The sequence below is a fragment of the Typopeltis vanoorti genome, chromosome 14 (assembly GCF_054136105.1).
Source record: "Typopeltis vanoorti isolate ZY-2024b chromosome 14, IOZ_Tvanoo_1.0, whole genome shotgun sequence".
Taxonomy (NCBI): Eukaryota; Metazoa; Arthropoda; class Arachnida; order Uropygi; family Thelyphonidae; genus Typopeltis; species Typopeltis vanoorti.
Genome location: NC_143562.1, coordinates 120,469,864 through 120,486,023, shown reverse-complemented (window position 1 = coordinate 120,486,023; position 16,160 = coordinate 120,469,864). Strand labels below are relative to the sequence as shown.

General features: G+C 33.6%; 1 protein-coding gene across 1 annotated transcript in view; it reads right to left on the bottom strand.

The window, feature by feature from the left end:
• Positions 1–3,542: 3,542 nt before the first annotated feature.
• LOC150099865 (charged multivesicular body protein 7) overlaps positions 3,543–16,160 on the bottom strand; it is a 128,642-nt gene continuing 116,024 nt past the window's right edge. The window contains exons 9-10 of the mRNA XM_090404029.1: positions 12,996–13,197; positions 3,543–3,969 (exon numbers count right to left, since the gene is read on the bottom strand). Of these exons, the coding sequence (XP_090260155.1) occupies positions 3,878–3,969; positions 12,996–13,197 (294 nt within the window). The 3' untranslated portion in view covers positions 3,543–3,877. The remainder of the gene's footprint in view (positions 3,970–12,995; positions 13,198–16,160) is intronic.

The following is a 16,160-nucleotide window of genomic DNA, read 5'->3' as shown; positions in this document are numbered from 1 at the left end:
CCAGCATGTAATTCTAAATAGTCGATTCAGCAATACTGTATGACAGTAATTCCAGATTACAAAAGGTTGGATAAGCAAGAATTTATTGTAATTGCACAAGTTGATAAAAACTCTCTTGTTTTTGTAGTAAGTTTTATGCTTGGTCTGAAAGAAAATTACACTTTACAAAAAGTTATATTGCTGCATTCACATCAAATTGTTTCAGTACTCTTCGAATAATATGTGACAATATACAAGTAGCCCAGGTATGAAGACATGATACAAAATTGTTTGCTCATGCTTGGATAAATATAATTGCTTAGATATAATTTCTTGTCAAGTGTAATTTACTCTTTTATTTTTATGGTCTGGATGCTAGCCAGAAAAAGTTCACCATCACTTGTCTAAGTCAGTGTTTCTCAAACTTCAGACATCTGCATACCCCTTCTTAAATTTTCATTATTACCAAGTACCCCCTTATCAAAATAATAATAAATAAATAAACTATATTTTGTTGTAAATGTGTATTTTATTTAAATTTAGATGTACATGTAAACAAAAAATATGATTTATTTTTAATAGAACAAACTTTATAAAGATAGTATAAATTTTACTTACTTGAAATAATTTATCATCAATAAGAGGAGTGAAATTGCTTATGGTGAGATAAAATTTCAGGAAAATTTGGCTCTATAGTTGTTAATTTCAATCTCAGATGCAGTTCGACATCTATAATGTGATTCCTCTTCTTCATCTTAATATCTACAATGGCCAAAAATCCAACTTCGCACAGATATGAACTTGGAAATAGAAAAATGAACTTTAGAGCTTTATCTGTTAATTCAGAAAATTCATTCTGTATTTGTAGCCAAAATGATGATAACATATTCTCGCTGTATTTATTTTTTAGGAAACCATCAGAAGCTAGTTCTAAAAGTTGTTCTTCTTCTATTGACGATGGCATAGATTTGTTGATATTGAAAAGGTATCTTATTCACTCAATATTAATGTCCAATTCAGGGAAATACTTTTCTAGATTCATTTGTAAGCTTTGTAAATGCTGCATGATAGTAACGTTCACATCATCATCAATTTGTTCATTTGAACTTGCAAGCAATTCATGAAGAGATGGAAAAGCGTCAAATTCTCCATTACCAACCTGCTTTTGCCATAACTTCATTTTTACCAACATGCCATTCACTTTATCTTGGACATGAAATATAGAAATTTCCTTGCCTTGTAAAGATAAATTAAGACTATTTAATACAGTAAATATATCTGCCAGGTATGCTAATTGACTGAGCCATTTCCAATTATGTAAATGCTTTTTCAATTCAAACTTTTCATCAAGAAAAACTTGCAATTCATTCCGAAGTTCAAATAAATGAGTAAGTTCGAAGTTCAAATAAGGACTTTTCCACGAGAAAGCCAACGAACATCGGTATGGAAAAGAAGTTGTGTATAGTTGCTTCCCATTTCTTTGCAAAGTTGAGAGAGAAGTCTGGCATTTAGAGGATGGCCTTTACAGCTTCATCAAGAACTTTTCTTAGGTCTAGACATAATATGTGTAGCCAAAGCCTCCCTGTGCATGCAGCAGTGTGTTGACTCTGTATCTGATGCAACAACTTGAATCCTTGAAACCAGCCCTCTTTTAGATCCGACCATAGATTTCGCTCCGTACGTGCTTATTCCAACACAGCTTTTCCAATCAAGCTTGTTTTCATGCATAAAAGTATTTATACTATTGAATATTTCTTCTCCTGTTGTATGTTCTGGCAAGGATTGGCAATATAAAAGATTGTCATGAATTTTTTGATTTTATTTCATATTTATTTCAACGAACACTAGAAGATTTGCAAAATTTGTAATGTTGGTGGATTCATCTACCCACAACGCATAATAACGACTCTTACATATATCAGATAACAATGTTTGTCTTATATTTTCAGCCATTTCAGTGATTCTTCGATGAACAGTACTATTTGAAAGGCAAATCCAATCAAAAGATCTTTTTGCATTATTTCTGATCATAATTTCTGCTATTATTTTTCTGCAGGCTTGACCAAAGTTTCAATTGTTTCCGCTGCACCACTTTTTGCTATTAATAGCGATACATGATATGAAGCTTCTAAACCCTTCATATTTTCACCTCCTGACACGATCTACATCACTTTTTGAGATTCTTTTAAATTTTTTAGTTTATTTTGAAAAAATTCGACAGGTTTGTCCTTGTATTATTCATTTTTCGATTCAAAATGGTGATTTAAATTAGATGGTTTCATGCTTTCATTTTTTAAAGTTTCACCACAAATTACACATAATGGAATAGGTTCCTCTTCATTTCCCGTCCATGAAAATCCACAATTCAAGTAATTAATATCGTACTTACGAAGTTTTCTCATCTTCTTCCTAGTTGGTTCTTAAGAGATGTCAGACAACAGACCCTTATCAATTTGACTTGATCCAGATACAATATCAACATTTTCTTGTTGCTGACAGCTACTTGTATCTGCTATGTTCCTCTCTTTTGTGCATTTTAAAAATCCAGTCTTTAACCAATGATCCATACTTAAGAATTTGAAAACTAAAAAAATTACCGTACTTAACGGACAGTGCTTCAACAAATGGCTAGTGAAAGCAGAGCTTGAAGCAGACAGCAATGCTAGGCCAGCTGAGATAAAGCAGCTATGAAGACGTTCATATGATTGTGTGGTATTAACAAAAGATCGCGTTGAAATGCTAATTCTCTTCAACCAGGCTTATATAATATCTGAAACATGTTCACTATATATTTCTTAGTTTTAACACGTTCACTCAAACAAAACCATATGTTGCCGGTGCAACATATGGTTTTGCTTGAGTCTATACAGCATTTTATGTGGAAGGATACATGCAATTCATTAGTTAGTGCCGTTTTTATCCCAGTTGTTTCTAATTGCACTGTTTGTTGAGAAACATATTACACAACCTGCAGATGTCTCTGTACTTTATTCAGTAATACAATAGGAACATTTTACGATCTCGAACTTCACGGATACATTAAATTTTATTCCATGCGGTAATGATGCATAGCCGAAAATTGCCACAGACCCCTGAAGACCTTTCACGTACCTCCAGGGGTACACGCACCACACTTTGACTGGTCTAAGTTATTGATACAGGAACTGGAGAAAAGCAGTAATAGGAAGTCAGCTTTTTTTCCCTCGTTTATGGATGCATGACATCTGGCCATCTGGATGCAAAAGAGGTGCTGTAAATGGACAGGTTTTTTTTTTTTTTTTTTTTTTTTTTTGACATTGCCAAAATTCTTAATTTAATTATAGCTCTATTGTAATTTCTTTATCAATTTTACAGACATATGCATGCTCAAAAACTAGAGATATGTATGAAACATAATTCTGAAAAGAAGAATGAATCAGTATTACAAAAAATATACTATAAAAAGATACTTCTCAAGCCTCCTTCTTCTTAAATTGCTTCCCTGATTTGGAAGTTAGCAATCATGGTATGCAGAGTGCCCACGAAAAGGAATTAGCTTTACTGGAAAAATAAAATGCCAAAACTATCACAAATCTTCTTTATTTTAAGTTATGTACACGCTTACAAATCTTTAAATTGTCTTCATGTAAGGGAAGATAAAATACAAATATATCAGGTCTTACATTCCTGCCTAATTTAATTCTAAACAAAATTAAAAAGGTAAGAACTTCAACAGGTCAAACTCAAACAATTCATGCCATTTTTCTATTTGCAAAATGCAAGTGAAATCAAGCAAATTAAATAAACATTTAAACTGAATTAAGCAAACATGTTTCAAAAATAAATAACGTATTTTTAAAGCCTGATATAGAGCAAAATATAAAACTTCTACGTAATATACAATAAGTTAATATAGACTTTATACAGAAAGACGGACTCCATCGCTTTTCTTTGTCTGTTTGTTAAGAGCTGATTCAGTGTTTGGCAGTAATAAGGAAGTAGATGGCAAGTCTGCAAAAAAATGAATCCAATTAGCCATTCTTACCAAAACATTCAAGTTATCAATTAAAGTATTATATAACCAATATACAGGATTAAAATTATCTTTAAACATTAAAACATGAACAACAAAAAAAAAAAAAAAAAAAAAAATTGAAATAATAACTTACAAAAGTGAAACACAATTAAGAAAAACATTCTCAAAGTTTCATTTACAAGTGGTATCCAAAGAGTGAACACTGTTCATGCTATAGAAATGACAGTGATTTCTTAACATTACTGCATAACAACTGCCCTTCAAGAGAATCAATAGCTAGCCTGATTCTTTCATTTGGTTCTTCTGGTTAGCAGTGGTGCGACATAAACAAAATCATTAACAAACTTCAAAACACAGAGATCTATATGGGCAAAACACAGGAAATGCAGAGAACTACTTCACAGGTCCACCACTAATCAGGCAGTTTCTCCCTGAAAATGTTTAAGGGAAGAGATGTTATTTTGTTGGAGGAGAAATGCTTTGAAATCATCCTCTAATCAGGAAAGTAGATGTGTCTGAAGCAAGTCCAGGTATAATAACATTTATGATTTTTCAATAGAAAAAATGGATGCTGCACTATGGTTAGAAGATCTTTGGTTATAAACACTAATTTTTGAACTGTATTTTGATTATTCAATAATCACTTATGGGTTTTTCAAGGTTAATTCTCATAATATGCACAATAACTATTTCTATAAACGACTGTTTCATCAGAAAGAATGATGGTATAATAGTATTAATAAAAATCTCACTATCTTCCAACTATCTCATGGCTTTGGAGCAAACATTTAGTCCACCTGAATACTTTTCTTGTAACAGTTCATTTTCAGTTGCTTACAAAAGATCTAGGCAGTTCGGACAGCATCAGCAATTTTCAATGCACAATGTGTTTTAACTTTCTAGGATTTCTTAAGAACTGTCTGACAAACTGTCTACAGCATAAGAGAAGTGTTCAAAAAAAAGACCGAACTTTTTAAATAGCAAGCCAACCACACAGAGACCGCACTGCAGCTATTGAGTGCACCAGTAGGTGCACTCAGTAGGGTTTTGACAACAACCTGCCATTTGCCCTGTTCTACTATAAGCATTAGTTGTTGAGTTACATCTGCTGAAGTGAGAACGTGCACAGCTGTTCATCAGATTTACAGCAAAATTTCACACATGTGTGTGTGAAATTTGGCTGCAAACTTGGTAAAAATTTTACAGAGACATTTCAATTGCTTAACCAAGAATACAGGGAGGACTGTAAGTTGGTCAAAGATCAAAGTGATGTTGGTTGTGTTTTTTGATTGGAAAGGCATTTTCCATTATGAATTTGTACCATGTTGTCAGATGGTAAACAAAGAGTTATATTAAGAAGTTTTAGCAAGTTTGCTGAAAGGGATGCTGTACGCAGGAAGAGACCTGAATTGTGGGAAAACCAGACTTGGATGTTGCACCACAACAATGTGCCAGCTCATGCGTCACTCCTCATCTGCAGTTATATGGCAAAATCAGGCATCCATTGTGCCCCACCCACCCTATTCTCTGGACTTAGTCCCAGCAGGCTTTTTCCTGTTTCCCAAACTTAAAACCACTTTGAAAGGATATCATTTCCAAACTATAGAGGAGATTCAGGAAAATGCAATAAGAGAACTGTATGCCATCACAGAAAGTGCATTCCAACAATGGAAGAAACGTTGGGAATGGTGTATCGCCAATAGAGGGAACTACTTTGAAGGGGACAGTGCTTAAAATGTTGTAAAATGAGCAATAAAGTCTTTATAGCAAAAGTTCAGTCTATGGTTCCTGAAGGCTAAGGATTTTATCTTTGCATAAGCAAAAGTTTTTCATGTGAAATGCTTATATTCTATTTATTAGAAATAAATACTGCTTCCATATTAAAAGTATTCTTTACTAAGGAAGAAAAACTTAATATTTAAATGAATAAATGTTTAAATTTTATCAGTAATAATCCTATATTTAAAAGAAATCTGATGAAGACATTTTCATACTTAGCTGAAGAAACCGAAGGACTGTTTTATTTTATGAAACCAAAGTTTAGAGAATGCGAAAGTGTAGCAGCTAGGAGTTATCTTCAGCAAGAAATACCTATCGTGAGTGTGTACTACTTACTTTAGCTGGAAATAACACAAATCTCACATGATTTCCATTATCTATAATTTCACCAGACATCAGCGATGCTGTTGAGTCACTCCTCACCTCAGTGATATGCTGCAAATTCTTGGCAGGATGTTCTTAATGTTCTATTGTGAGCTTTTCTTAAGGATTAAACTCTCTGAAGACAAGTCACTCCAGATACCTCAATCTCACTGAGGTTTACAACTATCCCTTTTTTTTTCCAGGAACTTTATTGCCTATTACTGTTTTGAGAAGTCCTCCCTCCATTTTTTCTGTCCAAAGTATTTCAGCTTTCTTCTGTCAATACTTCAAGTTCTACTGATCCTTTCTAAAACACATCCACTTGTCTGTCTTTCAGTGTATGAGATTTTTGGCAGTCTCCTATAATATCATATCTCAAAACCGGCTATCCTTTTCCCATCAGATTTCTTTAGATTACAAGTAGCTTCTTTAGATCTACAAGTAACTACTAAAAAACAGCTGTATCCAAAATACTCAGCTTTATTTCTGAAGTGCCAGATTTATCATTTCAGACTTTGTCTAAGTCTCTGATTATTGTTCCAGTCATTCCTAATCTCCTTCCGATGTGATCTGAACAGCGTTTCTTTATAATGGATTCCAGGTACTCAGATTTGCTGACTTTTTCAATTATTTCTCCATTAAGCTACACTTGTTTCTCAGGGCCTTCTCTGCTCATACTTCCTTCAAGAACCATAATCTTTGTCTTGTTAAGGTTGTGATTAAGTGCTCTCTTTTTTGCTTATTTCATTAACTCTGTCAAGGATTTCTCTTAGTTCATCTGTCATTATAGTAGTACTGTACCAATGGTACATCTCAGACTGCTAACTCATCTGCCATCTGCCTCCTCTCCTAATTCCTGTCTTCAGCTCATTTAGTGCTATATATATAATGAACTCAGCATAGATGCTGAACACATGAGAAGTAGGAATTCTTGCCTACCTGAAGTTGATCAGATAATCTAACAACTGTTTTTACTGTGACTTCTTGCTCATAGTTAGCTATCAACCTGGTAATGTAGTAAGTTTAACTGCTAGGGTATATAGTATATTATAAATAACAAGAAATTATATTCTTGTATTAATCCTTTGCAAAAGTTTAGGCAAACCAAAGTTTCTGAGTCAAGTATCATCATGACTATCCTACTTGTATATAGAAGCTATTGACTTCATATCAACAGCCTCAATATCATGTAATGCAAAGCACACTTCCTTTCAGATGGGTATACTGCTATGCATTATGGGAAGGGTGACTACCCAGACCAGTCTGACCTTTACTGAAGTCTCATCAGTGAGAACCAGAGCAAACTATGGTTAAATCAATTGTAGAAGCATATAATTCCTATATACAAGTAGTGAATGGTGTATTAGCATACCAAGTAGACTAAAGATGAAAATACTTCATTCTTGCCTACCTGAAGTTGATCAGGCAATCTAACAATTGATTTTACTTTGGTTTGCATACACTTGGATAAAGGATTAAAACAAGAATATAATTTTTGTCATTTAATATACTTTAAAATCCAGCAGTAAACTTTCTACAACTCTGATCCAGAGTATTAATACTGTGATACACCACTTATAGGGAATATATGGCATTTACTTCAATTTAATCTTGGGTCTGGCTCCTACTCATGAGACAACAATAAAGGTCGAAACCAGCATGAGTACTAACTCTTCCCATAATGCATAGCAATATATACACATCCCAAAGGACAGTGGGCTTTGCATTATGGAATACCAAGGTAATTGACACGAACAACCACTATATATATACAAGCAGACTAGTCATGAGGATACTTTGTGCACAAACTTTAGTTTGCATACACTTGGGTAAAGGATTAAAACATACTTATTGTCATTTATGATAAACCTGATAATGTGTTGAGGAAATCCATTACTTTCATTACCTTCAACAATTTCATAAGCTAAACTGAGCCAAAAGGTTCTGAGTAATCTGTGAAGCACATTTCTATTTCCTATACTTTTGAATAATCTGACTAAAACAAAGGATCTGATTTCTAGTACCCTTGCCTTTCCTGAAACTTGCTGTTCCTCAAGCATTGATTTTGGCCTCAATTCTGTTTATAAAACATTTAGTACAATCTTGCTTGCACAAGAGGTTAAACTTAATGGTTCTGTAGTTGTTGCAGTCTTTCAAATCTCTTGTCTTGTGCAGTGGTATGAATACCGACTAATGCCAGTCTAGGCCATACTCCTGTCTACCATATCCTTATAATCAATCTATGAAACACTCATATCCTTCCATTCCTTATGGTTTTATTTAACTCTGCCTGGATTCCATGCCAAGCTCCTTAACTGTTCTTTCAGTGTAATGGATAAATAGATGTGGTTCAATCTCAAGATTCCTCTGGAAACTCTTCCAAATTTTCCTAATCCTCTCTTCTGTACAGTTTCTCACAATATACTCTTTCCATGTGTTTTTGATCTCCTGTTCTTTCAAAATTGTGAGACAATAAGATATCACAGCTCAAAACATTTTGAATTTAGTAGTACCCCAACAATGAATTTAAGAGCTGACTATATTTTTGACAAGAAAGTGTGAGGTGTCTGTCAACATACAAAATACCACAAAACTGTTTAAAATACTATATAGTAAGTGTGATGTATACCTTTGTGTGATACCACTTACCGTAATTTTCCTTTTTAAAATTAGGCTAAAAAAAAAAAAAAAAATTTTAATGCCACCAAAACACAATCCTGTCTCCTTTGCAGAAAGAAAGGCCATGTCTCTTCTCACTTTTGACACTATTCTTCTTGCCAACTAGGATTTTTCTTCATGGGTTAATCTCTCCCATCTAATCTATCCTCCTGGCATATGCACATCACGTTCATTACCTCTTCAGCTTCAAAAAGCTTGGTATTCTTTCTTGTTCCAAACAGTACTTCTCTCCTACTAACTCCTGACATATTATAAAGCTGAAATCCACCCAACCTTAGAATACTGTTCCCACTTTGGAGGTAGTGCATCTAAGACTTCCCTCAGAATGCTTGACTGTATTCAGAAGCAACCAATTTGCTTAAATAATAAACCCTTCTGCCAATTTGTTTTCCCACAGATGCCCTGTTACTGCATTATACTACATGATTCCATTCTTTCTCCTACTCTGTTCTTTAGATATATCAATGACTCTGTCTTGACATATCTAAGGAACAGTGTAGGAGAAAGAATGGAATCATGTAGTATACTCCTTTATCTTCAAACTTTGCAACTATGCAAAGTTAGAGGATAAAGATTTATCTATCATTGTCACATGTAATATGTGACAAGACAGAAAGGTAGCAACCTAGTTTCATAAGTGAAAAGAGGGACCATAAATAGGAGCTTATTTCCATAGATGCTGCTCTACTGAACTAGCTGCTACCATTCTCCCACTTTTTATTATCATATACATACACGCCAGAAGCCATTGGCCATCATCCATATACAGTTGAACTCCATACTCATCAAGCCAACTTCTCACACTCTACTGTTATTCCCTACATCTCTGCTCTTTAAACATTCCTCAGACTATTTTCCTCAATGATTACAACCTTCAGGTCTTCAAAAAAGCATAAATAAATTATTTTCTTCCTTCTGATTGCTTGCCCAAAGTCATAGATCTTGAAACCTCTTGCATATGTGGGGCTGATATATATATAAATTTTCTTGGATGATGAGGATACAATATTTATAATATGTTAACATGAAAAGATTGTAGAGGTCAGAATAAAAATGAAAACCTTAAGTCGACCAGTCATTTTCAAAAATAAAACTGGAAGAAAGGTTTCTTTTTGTTGGAAGATACTGATTTTTTTTTCAACAAAGTTAAAAAGTTGATCAGAACCTCACCTAAGAGCTTAGAATATCAGTATTCTCTTGCTTTCTGGAGCATTTTTGTTATTTTGTGTAAAAAGGTTTTTAAATGAGAAATTCTGGAGGTTTCTGAAAATTTTTTGTTATTTTGTGTAGCAAGGTTTATCAAATGAGGAAGAGGAATGCAAAATACTCTCATCAGCAAAATTGTGTTGGATTTGAAATCAACCAAGACAGAGTCACTGATATATCTAAGAAACAGAATAGGAGAAAGAATGGAATCATGTAGTATACTCCTTTATTCAAACTTTGCAACTATGCAAAGTTTGAGGATAAAGATCTATCTACCATCATCACATGTAGTATGTGACAAGACAGAAAGGTGGCAATCTAGTTTCATAAGTGAAAAGAAGGACCATAAATAGGAACTTACTTAGTAGAGATATCAAGAACAACCACTTCAGTTTCTCTAAATTTTTCCATAGCATTCGTCCAAAGATCAGTCACATAACAAAATCAGTAGTTATGCGTTAAGAAGTTTTTAAGTAGCATAGAGGCTCTCTGGAAAGAGGTGAAATTAGAACAATTTTTAGGGTAATTTGGTGGGAAATGTTTGTCACTTTTCTTAGGAAAGGTATGAATAGGTTTCCAAAACTTCAAGATAAATACCAGTTGAATAAGTGAGTATAAAACACAAGCAACACATACCTTCAGAACTGAAAAAATTTCAAGACCTCAAAGACTTTTTGGTATCTAATTTAGAGAAGATTCTTCTAATCTCTTTCTGTCAAAATTCAAAGGAAGCTGGAAGTATCCACCCACCCTACACACAGAGAGAAAGGTTTTCTGTATTGGGGGGGGGGGGGGCAGAGAGAGAGAGAGAGAGAGAGAGAGAAATTCAAACAGAATTATTTCAGGCAAAAGAAGCAGAAGCAGAGTTGCATGAACATTATGGCAAGTTATATCCTTTCATCACATGGGTGAGATTCACACATATAATCTTTGGTATGGGGAGCAGAAAACATCAAAATCAGTTTTAGAAGTCTTGATAACTTCCTGGCAACTATTTTGATTTAATATAAGAAAAGGAATATGGAGAGTTTGATTTTAAAAAAAAAAAAAAAAAAACCAGCACTGTTTACTTCTCATAAACAGTCATGACTTATTTTTCATGGTATTAACACCACCACACAATTTTATCAAAGATATGTTTTATTAACTGCTTATATTTCGCTGATTTTCAACTCAGCATCACAACAGTGAGTGAGTGAAACTATACAATTGCAATGGACAAAAGATCTAAAGTCCTATTTTGGCGCCCTCTACCCCGTATTTATGGATTACCAAAAATACACAAAACTAATATCCCCCTACGCCCCATAGTCAATAGCATAAATCAGGGGTGTTCAACCAGTCGATCGCAATTGACCGGTCGATAACGGAGCGATTTTTGGTCAATCTCTTGTGTATTCCTCTTTACTTACAAATTTAATTAAAACTGAAAACATAATATTTTATTTATCATTATTTTATATTATTTTTAATTTGCTTTAAGTGTATATATTGTTTGTTCAAGTGTATATATTTTATTGTTAATTTATTTTTCATTAAAATTGTCAAATCAGTAATTTTCTTATAAGTAGGGGTAAATGAATTAATCTGGATCAGTGGAAGTCAAACAGCAAGCCGAGTGAATACGATTATAAGCAAAGTGTAAAAACTCGATTGTAGCTTAAATATTAAATATTCCAAAGCACATTACATCGATTTTTTACTTAGGTTAAGTCCCATGTGAATATTGTAAAAAAATAAACTTTGTTTGTCTTGGTATAGTTTGTATTAGATGTTTTTGTAAATAACTCTTTTGAAGCTAACTGTATATACTGCTTTAATAAGAATATGTTAGAGTGTTAAAAACAAAGGCAATGTTTTTGTCGCCGAAGCTGTACATGACGGCATTAGAAAGATTGTTATTGAAACTTGTATGTATGAGAAAGGCTTGCAGGCTGTAAGTGTAAACATCTCCGAAGTCAGTCAGAAAGAGTTCAAACAACTTTCCGATGGCCGGCAACTTACAATCAAAAGAAAGCGGAGGAGAACAAAAGGCGTGCCAAACTTGAAACTTAAGATGAAAGACTCATACCGATTCTTTGGGGGTTGCCAAACTTCATGCGAGGTCTCAAAGGAGGCCTAATAAAAAGGGACTAAAGCAAGCAGAAGGGGTCGGGGGGGGGGGGGGTGCAAGGACTAGATTTGTTTGCTGGAAAGTGGGAACTGGTAGAATGGGTTTATAGAGTCTGCTGTGAGTGTTTTGTCTGCAAACGTATTCAAGAGGAGGTGTAATAGTGTGGGTCTTCCGCAATGAGTCTTCACAGTCATCGGAGGTTGTCATGCAATAACAATAAAAAAAGTCAAGATTTAAAAAAAGGAAATTAAAAAATTTAGAATTGTCAGTGGCATTAGGATAGGTAAATAAACGTTTTAGAACAGGTAGAGATTTTTAGTCAGAGAAGGTGAAAAACAGAGTATATTCTACATCAGACATTCTGAGTGGATATCAGAACCATGGGTACATACCTCCATTTGAAATGAAAACAATCAAAGTGTGAAACTGGGAAAAAGTGAAATGAGTTCAGTGGAGGAGCTGAAAGTTAAATTTGTTATGAAATGCGGACATAGTTTAAAACAACAGAGATGGAAGTGAACATTACTGAGGGTGGAAATGAAATTGCATGCATCTACAATATCAGTCCTACATGTACCTCATTTCGAGGTTCTCTTCTGAACACTTAAATTATATTCCAAATGCCACCAATGTGTTAGAAAATGCAGATTTATGCTTCAAAAAGAGAGAGAAAGCAAGTACAGCTTCTACAACCCAGCTAGTAGGAATATAGCATATAATGTACTATAATTATATTTATCAATATGAAATAACGCAATGTAAATAGCACACACAAATAACCAATATAAATAACTCAAATGCACTCCAACTAATTATAAATTAAAATATAAAATACACAAAATGCTGAAAAACACAACAAACCATTTTTTCTCAAATCTTCAATTAAATCATTTATGCCTGGTATTGGAGGATTATGTAGGATTTCTGCTTTGGGAGAAGTATCTTTTCCATCAACTGTTAACAGCTGCTGAAGCTCAGATTCTAATTCTGATTCATCCTCATCATGATAGGAGATCACCGGTTTAGCCAGAGCATTATCAATATCAGCTTGCATATTCATTACCTATAACATCAATTACTTATCTTTAAAGGTACCTGTGGCATGACTATAATATAAATTACATGATAAACAATAAATTACATGATAACCACAATAATTAACTTTAATGAAATGAAAGTACAGATATTTTGTACTGAAAATAATAGTACATATCAGTGCGTAAAAATAAGCAAATCAAAGAAACAGGAATACAAGGCACATGTGGCAGTCAGTGGTTTACCAATTAAAAACTGTTGCTGCATGCTAGAATCAATATTAATAAATAATATTATTGAAAACTTTATTTGATGGTTACATAAAATAAGAGTCTCCCAAACTTTTGGGAAAGAGAGAGAGAGACAATTGTTCTGATTCAGATTTGGTCAATGTAAAAGGACTTTTCAACTTTCTGTGAAAAGGCATTCATATTTAAACCTGCTTCTATGGAGAAGACGAGCTTGATACTAGATCCTGTGTTTAGTGTCAATACTATATTGTACCAGACCAGACTTTTGAGGTTTCATGTATTTGATATAATATTGATATATATTCATATATATCAATGATATATCTACTCTATATATACATAAAAAGATAAGCCAAAATTTGAAACGTTTTTATGTAACATTTTTTGTCTTACCAGCTTACTGGCTTACCAGCCCGGAACTTGGGGGGAGCATAGGCGCAAGAGCCCCTAGTGTATATATATATAATTGATATATATATATATAATATCAAAATATTAATGGTTACAATCCTCATCATATCCAGCAGATAATTGACTCCCATGTTGCAATACCTCAGGATTCTTCAACAGCCCACAGGGTTCCAATCCCTTATATTTCTGGCATCTCTGAACCTATTGGTAGAATTTTGAAGTATCATCTCATTCCCACATATTTTCCTATCAACAAAATTTCTCATCTGTTTCCATCTACAAAAGACAAACTGTCATCTCTATCATTAGCTGGCATTTACCAGATACCTTCTTAATAATCTAGCATACTTTGGGAAGACAGGCCATTCTGTGGGGGGGAAAAAGTATTAATGAACATCAATATTATATCAAATACATGAAACCTCAAAAGTCTGAGAGTCTGGCACAACAAAGTATTGACACTAAACACAGGATCCAGTGGGATCAAGCTTGTCTTCTCCATAGAAGTGGGTTTAAATATGAACGCCTTTTCAAAGAAAGTTGCAAAGCCATTTTACATCAACCAAATCTGAATCGGAATGATTGTCTCTCTCTCTCTCTCCCAAAAGTTTGGGAGATTTTTATTTCACATAACCATCAAAAATAGTTTTTAATAATATTATTTATTAATATTAATTTCTAGCATGCAGCAACAGTTTTTAATTGGGAAACTACCAACTGATGTATGTACCTCATGTTCCCATTTCTTTGATTTGCTTGTTTCTATGCACTCATGATGTACTGTTATTTTCAGTATGAAATATCTGTACTTTTATTTCATTAAAGTTAATTACTGTGGTTATCGTGTAATTTATTGCTTATTAACTTATTTCAAGAACATATTAAGCTGTTAATATCTTATCAAAATATTCCTTATCTTATCAAAATAATCAAACGCTACAATCTCTAAGCTAAAACTTCAGCTAAGTTTGTGGGAGGAATCATAGAAAAATGTTCTTCCAGATGATATTCACTTATCATATATATATCATCATCGATTTTCTGATATGTACCAGGAAGAAGTGTGCAGGCTACTATGACAGAACTACATGATTAACTTGATATTATTATTAATGCTATTACTTGTTAGCATTCCAGCACTGTCATACCTAATATTTTGTTCTTCTATGCCACTTCTGAGCAAATCAATCCATCTGTCATCTTGGCATCAAACACCTGTTTTGTTAACCTTTCTTCTCTCATTCTGTTTAAGTGACATATCACCTTAGATTAGCCCTGATTCCACATTATTGAATACAAACATCAGGCTCCTTCCTGATATCTTCATTTCTAATATCTTCTGCCACTGATGCCATCTGTTTTTCAGATCTGTAATTTTTCTCAGAACATCGATCAAGTGCTTTGTAACCCAACTCTCAGATCCATAACTTAAAACTGGTTTAAACATTGTCTTGTATACTGCTAGTTTAGTATTTTGGCTAATTTTTCTCTTATTCCATATAACTTATTCAACTGGCTCACCACCACCACACCATACCAGTTTGCTTATTCTGTTGTCTATTTCCATATCTTCACTAAAAACCGCCTAAATAACTGAAATATTTTATTTGTTCTATAGTGTCTCCATTGAGAATGCAGCTGAAGTTTTCTATGCTCCTGCCTATTTTCATAGTTTTGGTCTTTTTATTACTGATTTTCATTCTAAATTTATTATAGCTGTTATTCAATCTAGTTAGAGAATCTTGCAGACTTGCACTGGATGTGTTTAGGAGAACAACAGCATCATCTGTATAAAGCAAAGAGATTAGTTTGATATCTCCGATTCTAATGTCAGGTTTAATGCAACTTTCTTTCATAATGCAATCCATATAGATGATGAAAAAGAGTGGAGATAGCATACCCTTGTCTTACAGCTGATTTTACATCAAATCATTTTTCTGTATTTCCTTCAATTCCAACTGCTGACTTACCTTAAAGACTATATATTGCTCTGTATAATGTTACATTTACTCAATGTAGTATTTTGAAAATCTTTTCTCTAGGCATCTTGTTGTATGCATTTCCAAAATCAACAAAAGATAAGTACAAATCCTTGTTATATTCCCATGATTTCTCAACTATTTGTTGTAAAGTAAAAATCTGATCATGACAACCTCCATTTGGCTTTCTCCTCTTCCACAATTTTCTCAGTTTCTTCTCAAGTATGCTTGCATAAATCTTACCTGAAGCCCTTAGTACAGAAATTCCTCTATAATTCTCACATTCAGTTTTATTCCCTTTTTTTTTTTTTTTTACAGATGAGAACTATGAGAGCTCTACTCCAATCATC